The 18,841-nt window shown below is 40.1% G+C and overlaps 1 protein-coding gene across 1 annotated transcript in view; it reads left to right on the top strand.

Moving 5' to 3' along the window:
• The window catches only part of LOC139775512 (neurotrimin), a 167,034-nt gene extending 148,748 nt beyond the window's left edge, over positions 1-18,286 (top strand). Inside the window, exons 7-10 of the mRNA XM_071711539.1 lie at positions 4,920-5,069; positions 5,945-5,983; positions 12,493-12,561; positions 12,786-18,286. Coding sequence (XP_071567640.1) covers positions 4,920-5,069; positions 5,945-5,983; positions 12,493-12,561; positions 12,786-12,946 — 419 coding nt within the window. The 3' untranslated portion in view covers positions 12,947-18,286. The remainder of the gene's footprint in view (positions 1-4,919; positions 5,070-5,944; positions 5,984-12,492; positions 12,562-12,785) is intronic.
• Positions 18,287-18,841: the final 555 nt, after the last annotated feature.

The raw sequence follows: 18,841 nt of genomic DNA, 5'->3' as shown, positions 1-18,841 counted from the left end.
CGTACGGCTGTTTCAGTCTGTCCTTTTTTTTTTGTATGGTTACATATTCGTTACAATGTTGTGCACTTCGGCATGAACGGCCGGGGCTCTAGCCTCGGGGCGGCGAAAACATTCCATTGCGAATTGCACGCCCGTGCACCCTGTGTTTTCTTTCATTTCTTCGGCCAATTTCCATTTGCGTCTAATTGAAAGCATTCAAATAAACAGACCCGGCGGAACGGGGCGGTGTGATTGTGAAAATTTCATCCCGCGCGCTCGCTTTTGACCGGCCTCACGTCAGAGAAGAGATTGCTCGTCCCGCATTTCTCCTTTTTTTTTGCGCTCATCGGCTATTGGCCGCGAAACGTGATCAAAGCTAATACGGGTTGACGTTTGTTTCTGTCATCGAACCGTTAAGTTATTTTCCACGAGATTACATCGATGAGAGACGTCCCGCGAACAACAACGACCGGTAATATATATTCGCCCTGTGCCGATTATGCGCCCCCAGGAGTGAGAGATATCCCCGCGAGCGCGGAGGGGCACGCGGGAATGCATGTACGAATGGCGTGACTAGAAAAATGATTGGAGGCGATTTCACGCGTTTTAACAAGACGTACCGTGATCGATGCCGCGGCAGATAGCGTCGAACCTCGCCCGTTTAGATCGGAAATGGTTCTCGGTGGCGACGTCAAGCCTGGAAATACCGTGGTGTTTCCGAAGGAGAAACGATTGGTCAATCAGATGAGAAAGTGAATCATTTGGGCTTTATATATCTTTCTTACAATTGTAACGATGCGCCCCGGAAAATACGCATCGTTCCGGCTGAACGACAAGCTGATGCCGCCCGGCTAACCATCCGCCGGGCGAGGAACGGGCACGGTGTGCCCACCTTCTTTTTTTTTAAACATTGTATTGTTAGAATCGTCCTAACGAACTCGCGATCCGGGGCACCGGCTCACAAGCCGAGCGAAGCCGACGTCGCCCGAACACCGCCCAGCGCGATCGCGGCGTCGGGCGTCTCCGGACTACGTCGTATAAACCCGACGCTCGCGTGCGCCGGCATCATATCCCACTATCAGCGTCGCCGATCCGCGGGGTATATAAACCCGCGGATTGTTAATAATTATCAGATTCCGCCGTGATCCAGCACCAACTCATACCGATCATCTCCGCTGAATCCTGAGCCTAGCTATCAGCCGGGGTAGAGAAATCCTGCTTCTCTGTCTCCGTCGAGTGCGTTTCGACGACCGACTGAATCCCGATTCATTTCACTAAGCTATCAGCCGAGGTAGAGAAATCCTTCTTCTCTGTCTCCGCCGAGTGTGTCTCGGCGACCGACTGATTCCCGACACATCTCCACAGCTATCAAGCCGGGGTAGAGGATTCGTTCTCTGTCTCTCCGCCGAGTGCGTCTCGGCGGATTCCTCATTGTCGATCGAGCCCTTTGAACAAGCTCGCCGCCGGGGTAGAGAATCCGCTCTCTGTCTCCACCGAGTGTTTCTCGGTGGCCGGCTCGATCCGAATCTACTCCTTCGTTCCAGCCTACAGCCGGGGTAGAGACTCCGTCCTCTACCTCCGTCGAGTGCGTCTCGGCGGATTCCGCACTCCGTCCATGTCCATCCGAACGGAATCTCGCGCGATCTCATCTCCGCGTCCGCGCTTCGCGCCATTGTTACGCGCTCCGATCCGCGGTATCGGGAAAACCGGCTCCGCCCGAGCCAATCAGTTGTCACGCGATTCGACCTGCGAACCCCGAAAAACCGTCTCCGTCCCGTACGCATCGCGCTAATCAGCCGCCCGCGGCGCATCGATCTCCCGTCTCGATCGCACTGTAAGCGTACCCGATCGCTAGCGCTATCCCGCGAGGATCATAAGCACACGCGTTCTTGTACGTCTACCGCGCCGGTTCAGCTATTGTAAATTCCCGCGCCTCAAGCCAGCAGGAGTAATAGCCTAACAGCACGACCGTGACTTCTGGAAGTACGCGTATCACTCAACATTGTACCGCGCGAGTCTTTTGCTTGGCCATCCCGGCCATCGGATTATTGTGTAATAAACGTAATTTTACTTTATAATAAGCCTTTGTTTTGCCATTCTTAAACCCGCATCTGTTCCTCCGCGCCTTCTCCGAACCCAGACCCGCCGCGAGCTGAATCCGCGCTTCGAAGACATGTTGTTTTACAATCAAATTGCGTACGTGAGAAATCGTTTGGCGCAAATTTACACGTGATAGGAAACGGAATATAGTGACTATAAATAACGAATATAATCGAATCTTGATTCATGTTATATTTTTGTTGACAATAAATTAAGAACGGAATGATGACTTCTTCAGACAGACCCACAAATGCAACCTATTTTTATTAAGTAATCCGGTATTCATAGCGCTGTTTATATCAAAGGTTTCAATAACCTACATTTTCTGGCGACTCACCCGGTATAATTTAAGTTTCGCCCTATACAAATCGAATCGTCTTTAAATCATCTGCGCCAACAGCATGTACAATAGAACTTTTCCCTTGGAAACAAAATGAGGTCGAACTGACAATCATCGGCAAATTCTCACATCAGGGCGAGAGCCCTGAATTTTCGTAAAAGTATTTGTCATCTCAATAATTTTCTCTTACTTACGAAACGGCGCGAGAGAAAGTTTTGTGCCTTTTCTTTTTTAAGCACTCGTACAGGAGGACTTTGCAGCAATTTGCCAGAGTTCTTAAACAGTAGAAAAGTCGGCCGGCTCGAGCAGTATTAAAGGGCGTTATTTCGCTTCGCTCGTTATATTTCACCAAATGTTAAACACTAACTTGCGAGGTGATAAAATTGCAGTTCAGACAGTTTGCATAAATCCCGCCCGGTGTAGGAGGTTCGTTGGCGTAATCCAAAAATTCTCCATTTTATCGAGAACTGGCAGCGACTGACGGTGATGATACTTCGATCGAATGTGAGTCGAGTGTGAGTCAATCCTGTTTTCCGAGATTGATATCCTCGCGATAGACATTTTCGCATTTTTCCTTATAGTTTCCGCTTTTCGATACCTCGAACGTCGAGGTTCGAGCGCGCGTCTATATTCCGTTCAAGACGCCGGAAGTCATCTCTGAATCCGAAGCTACAATTTAACGTCGTCGAGGAGGTCAGACGATTTCTATGGCTCGCATTTGCCCGCGTGACGTAGCTCGCATAATCAATCCAAACATCTAAAGATCCCGCGTTTTATCAGAACGGCCGGCAAATCGCCCCTGCCGATCGGCGCCGTAATAAATGGCGTTCGATTTCGGGTCGGAAACGGGTCGTTCGGATCGAACAGTCATCTACGAATTCCCCGTGGCTGTCGACGTCACAATAGTTCAATCAGGTCGGAAGACGGGTTAGCGCCCGCGCTGTACGTCGCGGCTATTTCGGTATTCGACGCGCGACGGTCTTAAGTTAACGTGATTTCGGTTTCGGGCGGGCGCCATTCAACGGGCGCTTCCGGTTCTCGGCCCAGAAGAAGAAGATCCCAAACGGCGTCCACCTTTCCCCCCAACGGGTGGTGTCGCGCGAAAAGCCCGGAATGCAAAACGGAATACAATAAAAGGGATACAATCGTGAATCGAACGTACTTTGGATTCGCCTCAGAATGAGCCCGGAACGGATAATGCGCTTTCCGCGATCGTGAATGTTGATATTCACCATTCCACACTATTACGAGCCGTTTACAGAATTCGATGAGAATCGTGAAATTGACAAATTGCATATATAGGGTCGGGAAATAATGGAACAGATATTTGCACAAATATTGGATAATCTCCATGCGGTACGTTATTTCGATAAAAAAACATTTTAAAAAAACATTAGCGACTTTCTGTCTGTTTTTATGTCCGTGGATCTCTCTCTCTCTCTCTCTCTCTCTCTCTCTCTCTCTCTCTCTCTCTCTCTCTCTCTCTCTCTCTCTCTCTCTCTCTATGCCGACGAAAACAACTTAAAATTTATAGTCGCGTTTATTCTCAAGCGAGTGGGCAATAATTATCGAAATTCGAACACAAAATCGTACATCAATCTTTTGCCACGGTAAAGAAATTTAATTATGTGCGACGAAAAACGTATGTGTTTTGTTGCATTGCTGCTTAAACTTTCATGACGATCCTTCCGAGCGTGGTGAATCGAAAAAAGCCACGTCTGTGTAAAATCAATCACGGGACACGGGAGAAAAAGTTTCACGAGACACGGGTGACGTCCAGATAGATCGCGCCAGCCACTTATTAAATCGCTCGACCGACTTCTCCGGCAGGAAATAATTAGGAAACAGAATCTCTTTGTTAAATTCCGGTTTTCTCATCCAACCGTGTCCTGCCATTGTTCGGAAGGCGCAGTTCGCGAGAGCGAGTCCCTTCTATGAGATTTTTCGTATTGTCGCCACGCCGGTTGACCCACATACCTACCGTGGATGCGCGAAGGACAGACGGTTATTTAAAAGCCCTCGATTACCGCCGCATATTCCAATAAAAATACCCGCCGATCCGGTCGGTACTTCTATTTTCAAGCTCTACCCGAAAGAGTAAATCACGTCAAGGGAATGACAGGTAACCCCGGGCAAACGTGACTGACAGCACATGACAGAAAAGCGAAATATTTTTTTGTGTTTTAAAAAAAAATTTTTTTATTTCGGCATGCGTCTGGTTGATTTAAGCGTGATTTTTTCTGGAATTGGGACAAAGAGCGCGGATATAATATCCACGCACGCGCGCATATCATTTTTTCTTTTATTATTATTATTTTTTTTAGAGAACGAATACAGCGCTCTAATTCTAATTCGATCGATGTAATCTCGCGCGGCTATACCGTGGACAAATTTATCATTTAGTTTAACGATAATGAAAAAACGAAAGAAAGAAAGAAAGAAAGAAACGATGAATAGAACTGCGCAGCGCATTACTGACGGGAATTGCGATTTGTTGCAGGAGGAAAATACGATCCGGTGCTGAAAGATAACGCGTACAAAATACATATGAAGCTGACGATAAACTCCGTCAGTCCGGCGGATTACGGCTCGTATAAATGTGTGTCCAGGAACTCGCTGGGCGACACTGACGGCAGCATTAAAGTCTATCGTAAGTATAATTATGGTTATATCTCGACTCTAAAAAAATGTTTTCCCCCGCCGCGTTTTCCTTCGCCCCGCGACGTATATTAACGATTCTCGTCTAGCCGAGGCTAATACGGCGGAGATTCCGCGGAATAAATTGTAGTAAAATTGCATTGTTTGCCATTATATGTACAAGATACTTCGCTAGGCATACCTGGATTCGACAAAGTAGCGCAGTGCTTCGCTCGCATAGCTGGCTGCAGCTTATTAAGCAGCAGCTGCGTTAAAATAGTTGGAATTTTTCTACCGAGATAGCGAGTGAAATCCGGCCCCCAGACCTTATATTCTTAAAAGCGCTCGCGCTTATGAATAAAACAATATTTCGCAAAAATATTCCGGCGGCTGCGAGAGGACGCCTATACCGATTCGGAATCACGACTCGAGGAAAGTTCTTGGGGCGCACTCAACCGTCGCGCTACTACTTACCAGTCGCGAGTAATATCCGCCGGTGTGCGAATCGCCCCCTCCCCTCCCGCGTTGAAAACGAAGGCGAGGTGTACGAGGGCTGGTACCTGCGAACCGTTTGAAATTGTTTGCACCAGTAAAGTGAAAGATAACAAGAAGTTAGAACCTTCGCGAGTTAGGGCAACGCGTAAACAAAGTCGCGAGTTAGAGAGTGTGACTTGAAAGGACTATCCGCGTTATTGCTCGCTTCGTTATTTCTCAGCTACAGCTCCGCCGGGCCCTTTCGAACCGCCCTTCCCGAAGATCCCCCCCCTCCCTCCCTCCCCCCGACTCGAGAGAGATTCTTCAGTTGACGCTTTAGATATTTGACGTCACTTTGAAGCGCACGACGCAGCATCGTTTGAATAATACTGAACGCTGTTATTTACTTTTCAGCAATATCGAGCTCCAATTCTAGCAGCACCAAGTACAAAGGTGAGTAGCATCTTCTACTTAAGCAGTTGGTTAAAGAGTAATTCTTCTCTTCTTTGCGAAGAAATACCTCTAAAACTCTGTGTCCAGTAAAATTGACGTGTAGAACTTCGTGATGTACTGTAATATAGCGAGCTCGCTTAAAAAAAAAAAAATTATACGCTCCTGCAGGATCATGCATATTTTGCACTAATGAGGGGAAACCCTTTCGAATGATAAAGGAATGAAGAGACTTGCGACTTAATTTCGAAATTGCTTTATGAATTTCAATGGAAATTGCGAAACCGCTTCGTCGAGATACTAAACCATTAATTAATTAATTAACCGCTTCATTTCAATTTCGTTGCACGAAATATAAATCGATCGCCCGGCCCTTACTGCTCGCTTTGTATTGAGAGGTACTTTTTGAATGATGAAGCGTAGTGTACTTGTGGCGGACGAACGGGTCGCTGATTAATTAGATCGAGTAGCCAGTTTGTGCGATCGTATCCGCGCATCCGTACGCTCTGTTTGAACCGAACTAAAGGAACAAATGCGCTTTTTCGACATCGCATCGAGCATTCTATTCGTATAACAATCTCTTACGAGAGACACTATCCAAGTTTTCGACGCCGATTCGTCTCTCCTTGAAATATATTATTAAGCATAAAAATCTAAGAGATGTTAATTTTTTTACACGTTTCCAAGGGTAAAAACACCTCTTGAAAGTTTTATAAAAATTACTTATTGCATCAAAAAATAAAGTTTATCCGGTTTTTATCATAGAATTAAAAAGAAATAATAAGTTTTACAAAAATGGATGGAGATTTTTTCAAAAAAACAAAAAAAAACAAGAAATATATAAAAACTTTACTATTGTTATTTAATTCTATGATAAAAAGCGAATAAATAACTTTATGTGAAACATTTTTTGATGTAATAGATATTTTTGAAAATATTGTCGAAAGAAGATTTCAGCTATAAAACTTTCAAGCGGATTTTATATCTTAAACTGGAGATTGGGTATGTATAAAAGAATATTTCCTTATATTTTGATATCTGATAACATATTTTTCAAGAGGAAGCAAGTCGACGTCGAAGACCCTTGATCCCTTGTTAACAGTATTATTTTGTACCATTTTCTACCATTCTTCAAATATTCTTTCGTAAATCCACTTTAATGAAATGAACAGGTATTATATTTTTTACCGGCTTTCAAAATATTGTGTTTTATTGATTATACTATCAGTGACATTGTGAAGAGTGCAGGTAATCATTAGGAAGATAAAAATCAAAAAATGTTTCTTCGAAGATATAATCTAATAATAATAGATACAGCCTGCAAATGCTTATTATTAGTTCCCGGTATGCTCTCAAATATCGCTGTGATTTTCCAGATTGTAATTTCTATTACTAATATTATAACGAGAGAAACGTATACGACCCACCGCGGGAAACGCAACAAAAGCACACGTTCGCGCGCGAATCTGTGTCACCCGCGCTTGTTAAGGCATTTCAAGTTTTCCATCCGACCAACTTCGAGCTTCTCCAACGTCGAGTGTCGGAGGCTTTAAGAGAGGGTCGGGCACACACTATTTCAGCATGAAATCGCGGATGAATAGGAGCCGTCGTCGTGTCGGGTTTCGCAGACCAACCAACCGGCCGACCGACTGACCGACCGTGTCTCGTTTTGCACGACAGGCCGCCGCCGCGAGAGGAAAACGCGCACAAAAGTCGGCGCTAGGCGTTTCATGCAAACTCGTGCAGAATGCAGCGCGAGATCCGCGCGCGCATGCATCCGCGATAGCGGAGAGATAGACGTTCAGAGAAATGACTTTTTAAAGAGACCCGGATGAATAACGTTTCGGCTCTTGCACCTATCGCGCCAACCTGCTTTTCATCGCGGTGGAAAAAGGGCAGAGCCGAAGTTCCCCCGCAAAGGGACTCGCCGCCGCGCTTCCTTCGCGCTTTCCTCTCTTGCGCGTTAACGTCTCACGGCTGTGCGTAACATACTTTTCCCTGAGTAACCTCGCGTACATCCGTTAGAGAAATAGAAGTTTCTTGGAAAAAGAATGGTCATTTACATCGCGGAGATTTAGAAGAAGTAACACTGTGACAAGTTACGGTTTTAACAGTTTATATGTAATTATACACGTTGTTCTATATAGAATTTTGTAAGATTATGTTGGAACTCGACATTTCGTTCCAGCAGCTTCAGTATCGAGCTAGATTCGACATAAAATTTTTATATAGGTGCTTTCTCCTGTATCTTTTTAATTAAAAGTATTTTTTATGCTTACTACTTTGTGTAGGCACTTACTCATTATTGTGTCGTAGAATAACAAATTTGAATTTTTGACACCTAAATTTAATATGAAAGGAAACTGTTTTTTTTTTTGCTGTGAGAGGAAATCTGGGCAAATGCTTCAAGCGATATGATACATTATTAAAATTTTAAACAAAATGTAATAAATTAGTTTTTCTATAAAAAAAATATCTAAAATTTTTATTGTAGATTCTTTCTATTTTCATTTGAAGCTGGCGGAGCAAAATATTAAATTTGTTATAGTGAGCGAAAGGTTACGAACTACTGCTCTGACGCTCTAACGTGATAGCAATAAGTTATATATATATATATATATATATATATATATATATATATGTGTGTATATATATATATGTGTATATATCTGAAAATTTATGAAAATATCTGACCTCATCACCTAGATTCCATAATAATATTAGGTATGTTTATTTAACACGTATATTCTTAACATAATAATGAGCAAATATTACCGGATTTATTCTTGGTATGCAAATGCGTATTGAAGGGGACAAAATGGCAGACGTTTAGAGCACCAATTCGCGAGAGGCTCTCTTCTCTCTCGGCGCGGCGCGGTATTTCGAGTACGCTGATGTATTCAAAGAGATAATAATACGGGAAGAGCTTTGTGGAACAATACATCGGCCCCTCAAAGGAGATGGTAAATTACATGTCAGTGCGCCGCGCCGTGCCGTACCGTACCGTGCTTTCGCTGTATATTTCGTTGTGTTCTGCCCGAGTATTAACTAAGCGCACGTAAAGTATTTTGTTATCTACGTTGAGGCTCTTTTTCTCTTTCTGCCCACAAAATATATTCATCGTCGAAACACACCGCACAAAGGAACAATATACTCTCGTCTATATTTTTGTAAACTTCCAATCTCATTTTATGCCCTCGAGAATCGACGTTTCGCGAATGTATCTCGCGAATCGTAATCCGCTAATAGCGTTATCGCGTTTCGGTGGTTACAACCTTGGAAAATCAAATATGTAAAAATGTTTACTCGGCATTGCTGTGCTGTTGCGCGTCTTCTTGACCGTATACCGTTGTAATGTAATATAACTGCGCCGTGTATGCATACCATGTCAGGATAAAAAACGCCGATATAAAACCCCCCGGCCTTTGAAGCACGTGCTTTAAGGTACTCTCGTCGGTCGCGATATAGCTCCGAGGCGCTTGAGAGTCTTCGCTCGCTGCTTTAATGGTTCATTTCGCAACGGGAAAACTTTAAACATCTCGCCCCGTCTTCGTTTTATGGCTAATCGATGTTTTTACGGCCCGCGCGGACTCTTCTCGGCCGCGAATACGATTTCATCGCGAGTCTTTATACGGCCGCCGCCGCACAGGGACGTGCAGGATATAGGAGGATATAAACGCAATATAAACACGAATTAATTTCAGACACATGGCCGCGATAATGCTTCTTCGTAAATCAGTTGGTCGTAGAGATGTGTGAACTATTTCAAATTCGAATTTCTACACTCAGAGAAATGGACAGTTCGTTCAAAAATTAACAAATGGATAATCCGATATTTTTAGTCGGAATTATGAAAAGTCGATCAAGATTAGAATAATGTCCAATCAATGATAGCCGGATATCATTAATAATTGATCGGCTATTCATAATTCTGATTGAAATTATCGGATTATCCATTTGTTAATTTTTGAACGAACTGTCCATTTCTCTGAGTGTATGATTCGAATCCGAACTATTTGAAAATTTCGAAACTAGATGGATCGAATACGAATCATATACATTATACACTGTCAATTTTACAAAATTATATTTCCCATTAATAAGCAAAAGTACGATATTCAGTATTATAATCACTCACTGAGCGGCTAAGTAGCAGCCAAAAAGTTTATTTCTTATTTTTGACATGCTCTATGACCCTGTCAAATTGTAAGTAAAAGTTTGAGTATGCGTAATAAAATAGTAAGCTATAAATATTGATGAATAAAATAAATATACTATATTATTTTATTTTAATTTCTATATGTATGTAATTATGTAATGATATTGAATATTACATAAGAGTATTTTAATAATTTTTCTATGTTTTTTGCCTAATTGTTTGAGTTACTGCGACATTAAATAAAGTATATTTTAATAGTTTTATATTAAATATTTAAGTATGTTTTTTACTTTAAAAAGAATTTATATTATATAATTAATATTATTTTTCACATTAAACTAATCTTTCGTTATCTACGTGTTAAAATTTAATCTAATGATAGTTATATTGTCATGACGATTAAAAAATGATAGTCAGTAGGTTCAATTAAAAAGTCTACTGTTAATTATTCACTGGTGAAGTAAATGTTACTATTCGGAATAATATTATTTTGTTAATTAAAAATTATATTTCAACGATTTTATTCGATTCGACATAAAAAATTCTTGATTCGCGCATCTCTAGTTGGTCGCAATGTTATCTTTGTACCAACGCTCAAATTTTATTCGGTTTTATTCGAATGCCGAAGCGACATTTTCGGATCAATGTACAATTATGTAACCGTTACACAACAGAAATCATCATAATTAGTAGCGCCAAGGGCGCGCGTTGCCAGCAGCGATAAATAATCGGCGCACGAAAGTGATGTCAGCGCGAGAGTTGCTCGCGTAAAGGCAGCCGCACGCTTTCATATTTCATCGAGTATCTTCCGCGCCATCATAATGAAAAATCCGGGATTTATTATTGACCCGTCTTCGGTGCGACTTCCCGTTTCGCCCCGGCGGCGACCGGAAATCGATATATGCAAAATATTTTGATGCCAACAGATTGGGAGGCGACGTTACGTTTGCGCGCGCGATGGAAGATTTATAGAGACCGGTTTTCAACGTCCTGGGTCAATTTTATTGAACTCTTCCCACCTCTCGCCACACGCGCTTAAATATACACGCCTCGATACGGGCGTCGCAGTTAAATGTGCAGAACAGTGTAAATACGGCTGTTCTCGGTGATAATGGAAAATTGATACGGTATTATTGATGTGTCTCTGTTAAGGGCGAAACACGGATTTAGCACGTCCGGCTATTAACTTTTATTGGGATTTATCGCCCATTTTTATCTCCCTCGCGTCGGAATGGTTAATGTACACCTGTTTTTCCTGGGAGAAAATATTAGACGTGCCGATCGAGCCATATATGAGCCGATTTTCCGAGCACCCACGCGAAAGTGAGGACGCGCGACGTCTCGGAGAGTTCGCGCGGCAACTTAACAACGTGGAGACAAACACGTTGGTCATACCGTAAAGCCCTTCCACAATCTGCGCCCGGGCTTGCTCTATCGGGTGCCGACGTTGCCCCGTTCTCATTCGTTCTTCTCATTACTTGAGAAAACACACGGTCCAAGCAGCATTTTTCACGGAGACAAACGAACCAGCGCTCGCCCGCCGCGAGTAAAACGCTAGATCGCTTTTCCAATAGCATCCACCGTTCACTCCGTCGTCTCTTTTTTTTTGTCGTTGTTTAACGTTAAACTCGCCGCAACTCTGCGCGAAAGATGGAAAATTTGACCGTATTTTTATCGAAAGGCATAAACTCTCGGGGGGGAGGGGGGTGGCATTTTTTTATTTATGAAAGATATGAGCGGGATTAAGCTACTATCCGATAGATATAAGAGAGCGTAATCTGTATTTATTCAAATTGGATGTATTTATTCTGTCACATAAACCCGTCTCATAAATCGTATTCTATCTTCGTGCTTACTGTCATTGCTACTCTTCTCCGGCAATTGATTTAACAACCGTCGTCATTAGTAGTCTCGTGACGTACCAGCCGAAACCGAACACCACGTCGCGAAACAAATTACTCTAAAGACATTCAGCGGGCACCAATTAATCAAAGAAGACGGAATGAGAAATCAACTGAAATAATCAATTGAATAATTCTCTCATTCGGTAAATTTACTGAATTTCCGAAACTGAATTTCTCATGTTTACATAACGGAATAGAAGTTATTAAATAAATCCTGCTAATTGAGTGATATGAATTTATTTAAATTGTCGATTAATGAAGTTAATATCGATAAAGAATTAATCGTACTGAATAAAGATGAATAAATGGAGTATTCAAAATTAAAAGGTATAGCTTATGAATAAGAGTATTCATTTATCAAATATTTATTCGGGCAATATTGACAATATGAAAATATAAACTTTCTTTCGTAGAACGATACCGTTCAATATCTCTCGCTCTGTTTGCAGGTAAAGCGAGGCATAATTCAGGGAGCAATAACATCCTGGAGGGAAATCAAGATAGGCTAAAGGAGCAAGGTACACATTAAATTTAAATCAGAATTTAATCCCAACAGAGATAATCGCATTTTTAGTATCTTTCTTTGTTCTTTCCCAATATCACTGATATCATCAATTATAAGAGATTTTGGTTTCACGTCGTAAAAATAAATCATTATTTTATTTTTATATACATAAACGCAGACTTCTATTATAGTTTCTTGATAGTACTATTCTGATTACACGTTTCTAAATCTCTGTAGATTTGAAACTACGAGGTCATAAGGAGAACGGCGGCGACGTAACGGACTACGATGAGTCTAGCGCTACCAGCAACGGCAGCTCGTTGCTGCTGGTGATCCTCGTCGCGTTGTGCCTGTGCCACCATCATCATCCGCAGATACGAACGTTGCACCCGGCCTGAGATCTACCCACGACGGTCCTACACGCCATCGCACGCGTAATTCCATCATCGAACCACCACCATCATCGTGACTTTGTACATCCACTTGTAAATCCATCGCTCAGGGACTTCCGTCGAGGATGAATATCGTCGAGGACTGCGTTGACCACTTTAAACTTAAAACAATAGGATAATAATATTATAAATAGCGTATAGTGACAGCGGCCCCCGGCTAGCGTCGTAGCGCTGTCGGTGTTCGTTAAGGGAGGATTACGACTTAAGGGACAGTCATTACGGAACAGTTTCGGAACCGGAGTTCGGCGCGCAAATCTACCCCATGCGGCCAGAATCACGTTACAATGTTGGGAAACGCCTGATTTATTTTAGGGTTGCATTAGCGGCGTCGCGTCGCGTTGCGAAGATAACTGAAGTACCCATAAATTTCGAACGTTATCACGACAGCGTCAAGATATTAATTTGTTTTTTAAATGCAAACTAAATTACCCTCGCGCTCTTAATTCTCATCCTCTATCTATCTTAACTCTAAATTGAAAGAAAGCTTGTATCTGCTCATTATCAGTGATTTTATTTCCTTGTATTATAGCTAAGCGATATATTCTGTGTAATTAAGATAACATTGCATACAGCTAAATAAATTCTTTATGAAATAATAAATGTGTGAGCGGTATCTTTTATCGATTGAGAGCAACGCATTTTCACGTCCTGCGAAGCTCGATCGATTCCGACAACGACCAGTCAAACAAAAGTGTCCATTGTGACGAGATGAACGAGATGGTTCGCGAAGAAGCGAGGGCAACGAACGACGGACAGTTTGTACTATTTCGCGTCATTTTTAATTGGCTATCTGGACAACGGTGTATCCCCCCAACGTCGGAGACGATTATTACGAAGCGACGGTCAAACGATGCGACGACGCGACGATGCGGCTACACCAATTGCAGGGAAAGGCAGTTACTGTCTAGACGCTTATTAGAGGAACTCCATGCTAGAGCGGAGCTGTCCAATCCAAGTAAAGAATGAACTGCTCGGACAGCTTCGAGCTTCGTTCACTCCTGCTGACCTTTCCCCATAAACTTTTAAAGGCGTATCAAATATATATTTCAAAAAATACAATTTATATAATTTATATACACGTAAGAAAAACTACAATATAAAGGTTTGTATGTACATTTTTATTTATTTATTGTAATTATATTAATTCCGCAGGCAGTTAAGATTATGTATTAGGGGCCAATTTTATTTCTTTATGACGCGAAAAGTATAATAGGGGGAAGTGGGGATCATTGATACGATTTTTTTCAAGAGTTAAATAAATAACTTTGCAGATATATTAAGATAAATGTAATAGGTTAAATTTAAAGGCTTGTCCTTCTACTTACGTGTTTTGATTGCCTTTTTGCTGTAGGTTAATAATAAGAAATGTTATAACATTTTTTGTAAAGAATGAAATTCGTATCAATGTGCCTCATATGCGGGGTACAATGATACGGGCATGGGGCACTGATTCTCAGTGATCTATATTAATATTATTCAGAAATAAATTGGATTATTATTAAAACAAGCTATGTTTATTGTATATAGAGATATAGAGATATTTATTTATACGGAATTAACAATTTTACGGCATCTTCATCAATATAGACCCTATCGGTTTTTTTTTGTACATTCTTACCATTTTCGTTTAAAATAAAATAAAAATATCTTACTTAATACTATAAACTACATATATACATATTAATATGTATCAAAGTGCTCCACGAGTCAGTGTACGAATTTGCCCCACAGCGTCATACATAATAAAATATATTCTCAGCTGAAAATAATACAAAGTCATGTCAATATTTTCGACAAATTAGTAAGAGATATACTGTTTCTTACTTTTGACGAAATATTTATTTAGTATTAATCAGATTAATGTGAAAAATCACGCTTCAAAGACTTTTGAAAATATTTACCTGAGAGTACGCAAAACACGTTTATACCTGTCATTTATCAAGTGGCTACTGCTCGCGTACGAAATTTGGTTAGGTTATTCGTGTATCATAACGCCATATATGCATGGATACGTGACCTTCTTAGATGTTTCTCATGCAGAGATATGATGACTGTATCAATGTTCCCGCTGTATCAATGATCCCCACTTCCCCCTACTACAAAGACAATAGTGTGTTCGCTTCTTGTTACTATATATTATTTAGAAGAACTTTTATTTTTCTTCATAGAACGACACGTAATTCTTGTTCGATAAACTATTTGAGTCGTAGCAACGTGAACTTATATTAGTACATCGCGATTTAACTCGTCTAGACAGCCGCATCCTCTTAAATAAGTTTATTAATTTTTTAAAGTTGCATCGGCGCAGCGACATCGATTGGCGTCGTTGTACATGACTTTCCGTTAACTCCTGACTTGCGACGATCTCTGTGTGTGTGTGTGTGTGTGTATAGAGTAACTAACGTTAATCTCATAGAATATCCGAGGCGCATTATTATCAATAGTCATCGCTTGAATACTCGCACCAAAAACCTCGGCAGACATTCTGAAACTGTTCATCAAAATTTTTATCGAGAAGGACATTTTCGCGTTAACAGAAACCTATTCTATAACAACTCTTTGTATAGTACCATGTATAATACATTGATATACTATGTATAGAGTATTATAGTATGTAATTACTGATATACATATTGCATATATAGACAGTAAATATACACATGTGATGCCACACCGGCATACCGTCGATTTTCTCCCAGCGAAACATCAAATTAATAATTTATCCTATTCTCATATTCTGCCCAAGTAAATTCGTTATAGGTAAAAATGATTATTTATTCATAAATCTTTCTTATTCCACAAATTGGAAGCAGGTTTGAATTTCAATTTAGCGAATCGAAGAGTATAAAGAGTACTTAACGTTTCAGTAATCCTATTTTTCTCAGAATAGAAACGTCAGAGAGTATACATATATCATAATCTGTATATAATATGCGTAATAAGTACAAGACTGAGGAGGATCTTGGCGTCCTTAAATAATTTCCGAGTGGTCGATGTATTGCGTGTGAATAGATCACCCTTTATTATGCTCTAAACGTACTGTACATACTATACTGTGCAGAGTAGGCTGATAATTCATATTTCCACTGCCACATCGAGATACAAGATCCGTGGCGAGGAATATCGTTTTTCGTAAAATTAAAATAGAATACAATTTCTCGACAATATCCGACAAACTCAACTGAAAGAACAGTTCATTTAATGCGTTCGGCAAAGTGTGAATTATTTACTAATTGTAAGATATATCTGTCATTCATTAAGACTGTATCGATTTATTCTATGAATACGTAACCGATAGCGTTATAACTGCAATTTCCGTGTCATTAATTATTAACGTTGCCCAACGTATATCAATATTTGCGTCGTAATCGATCCAAATATTCGCGGGGGCTTCACTTAAGCTGTCAGAGCTTTGGATAACACATTCTATAAACTGGGACACCCTGTACGGTCTGAATCACAGTACAATATCACGATGCCGGAGCTTGCACATGGCGCGCTTTGTGTTTTCGTTCACTGATGTATGTATACGTATGCAAATAGAGAGCTTATTATTGAATATCGGCCGTGAAAGAGAGTTTTGAAATAGGTTAAGCAGATTGCAATAAAGAACAACAATAGAAGAAAGAAGAGAGCTCTTATTGTTAGAAAGAGGGTTATCCGAGCGTTGAAAAAACAAAAAAAGAAAAATAATAAAAGTAGTAAATGAGCTAAATGAGAATATAGCTTAATCACGGAAAAATAAAAGGATTAACCAATTCTCTTTCCGCGTAGAGATAATTAAGTTAGCAGAGCCTTTGTTCGACGATTCTATCTTTGATAAAAAAATTCGAGCTATGTCCCATATAATGTAATTTCCTTATCAATAAATGATTACATTTTTTCGCGAGCTCGCAATTAATTTTGTAAATAGGATGGCTTTGCAAGTTTAAACACTCCAAGCTGAATACTTCAGAATAGCGCGGACATCAATAAATTAATATATATCCGACGGTGATTAAATATACTCTCAAATAATTATGATAAATGCAGTTTGAAAAGATAATACTGCAGAATATTGTACATATATATCTCTGCGGGAATATTGTATATAAGAAGACATATCACACAAAGTATCTTCATTCCTTCGGTAAGAGATAAATAAATCATTTTAATGTAAGACACGTTATCTCTGGAAAATTAATGAAGTTAATAATGGGTTTTGCAAGAGCTGTCAACTTAAAATTTTAATATCTCAATATTTTAAAATGTGCAAAATTATGATGCTCGAATTTCGGTACTTTGATGAAAATAATATACAATAACTCTTGATTAATTCAATTTAAGTTAAACTTAATTTAAGTATCATTGTCACATATGCGTATTCTGTAATTAAGAACGACAGTTGGGTTATTATGCCACATATTACGTATTGAATAGCATTTGTCAACGGAATTTCACACTGCAACTATATATGCGGTGCTTAAAGGTTCGCGGATTATTTACAATTAAGTAATTTAGCGACTGCGACAATTAAACAATATATATATCGAAGATATTCAGAGCAACTACTTTTGTATCATCGACATTGTAGATAACACACATCAAACATGCATCAGACATACTACAACGCGCGTGAGGAATCACGGAGAGTAAGTGCGGGATTTGTAATAAAGAATAATACGAAGTGTAGCTAAATAAATTAATCAATAGCGATTAAGTACGTGGGTGGAGTATCATGTGGTCATATGTAAGGAATAAATATTAAAATGTCATAGTGTGTACAGGTAGAATGCATTATCTGTGCTGATTGGTGGCGTGATTATATATATGTGTCTCTGCGTATGTAATAAAAACGCAGGAGATCTTTCTCTCTCTCCCTCTTGTTCTTTTTCTCTCTTTTCGGACGTCATTGCATTTCACAAAATTTGGCTACGACGATAAGTTCCCATCGCGACAAAAAACTGTAACAAATTGTACTTACTATACGATGGTAAGCGAGGCACGTTTATTTCTTATCTCTAACAGTAAAATTCAAATGCGACTTTACAAGTCATGAATGTTTCCGCGATAATGCTGGTATAGATCAGTGTGTAACTAATTAATTAAGATAGTCGATCAATAAACTAAACGTAGATTAACGACGATGTTCAATTGCGTAGCCGTACGACAATTTATGCTGCGATATACTGGATCCGATCTGGTTGCGCCACTGCCCGTGCTTCTCGCACGCGATCTAGTCCTGTAAGCACTATCGGCATCAGGAGGACATGTCCGTGTATACATGAAATACAGATTTATTACTTACTTTTTGTCGTACGTCTCTCAGTTCCTGGAAAAGCTGGAGCGACAGCTTCAATTTCTTGCGCGTAGCATACCATGCCTATCTTCGTAATTAAGTTGCTGTTGACGAGATCGCTTGTAAATGAATCTATTTTGCAAAACAAAGAATTAAATTATTGACAATAATACGTTTATTTTGGACCATATGCTCAATATTCTGTGTATATTTTATAGTAATTTCTTTGCAATTAACACAAAATTATTTTTCCTTCCTTAAAACAATATGCAAATGCGCGTATCGAAAATAAAATGATAATGTGCGAAAGTGTAGAAGTAATTTCTTTAAAATAAATAATAGATTAAGTTAAAAAATTAAAGTACATTTTAATTAACTTTTACGTTACATCAATTTACGAATTTCATGATTCCAAGAATTCTTCACTTTTTTTATGGATTCAAACTATAGACGAAAGATCACTAGAAGTTGTAAGAAGTTACGAAATTACCCAAGAGACCCGAGAAAAAGCAAAATATTTTAAGATTATTGAGCTTTTTTTTTTAATGAAAATTTGCAATTTT

Source organism: Temnothorax nylanderi, unplaced genomic scaffold (genome assembly GCF_030848795.1).
Source record: "Temnothorax nylanderi isolate EJ_2023f unplaced genomic scaffold, tnyl_v1.0 TNYL_tig0100_pilon, whole genome shotgun sequence".
In the NCBI taxonomy this organism is placed as follows: domain Eukaryota; kingdom Metazoa; phylum Arthropoda; class Insecta; order Hymenoptera; family Formicidae; genus Temnothorax; species Temnothorax nylanderi.
The sequence above is the reverse complement of the archived record's forward strand: the minus strand, read 5'-3'. Positions and strand labels throughout refer to the sequence as shown.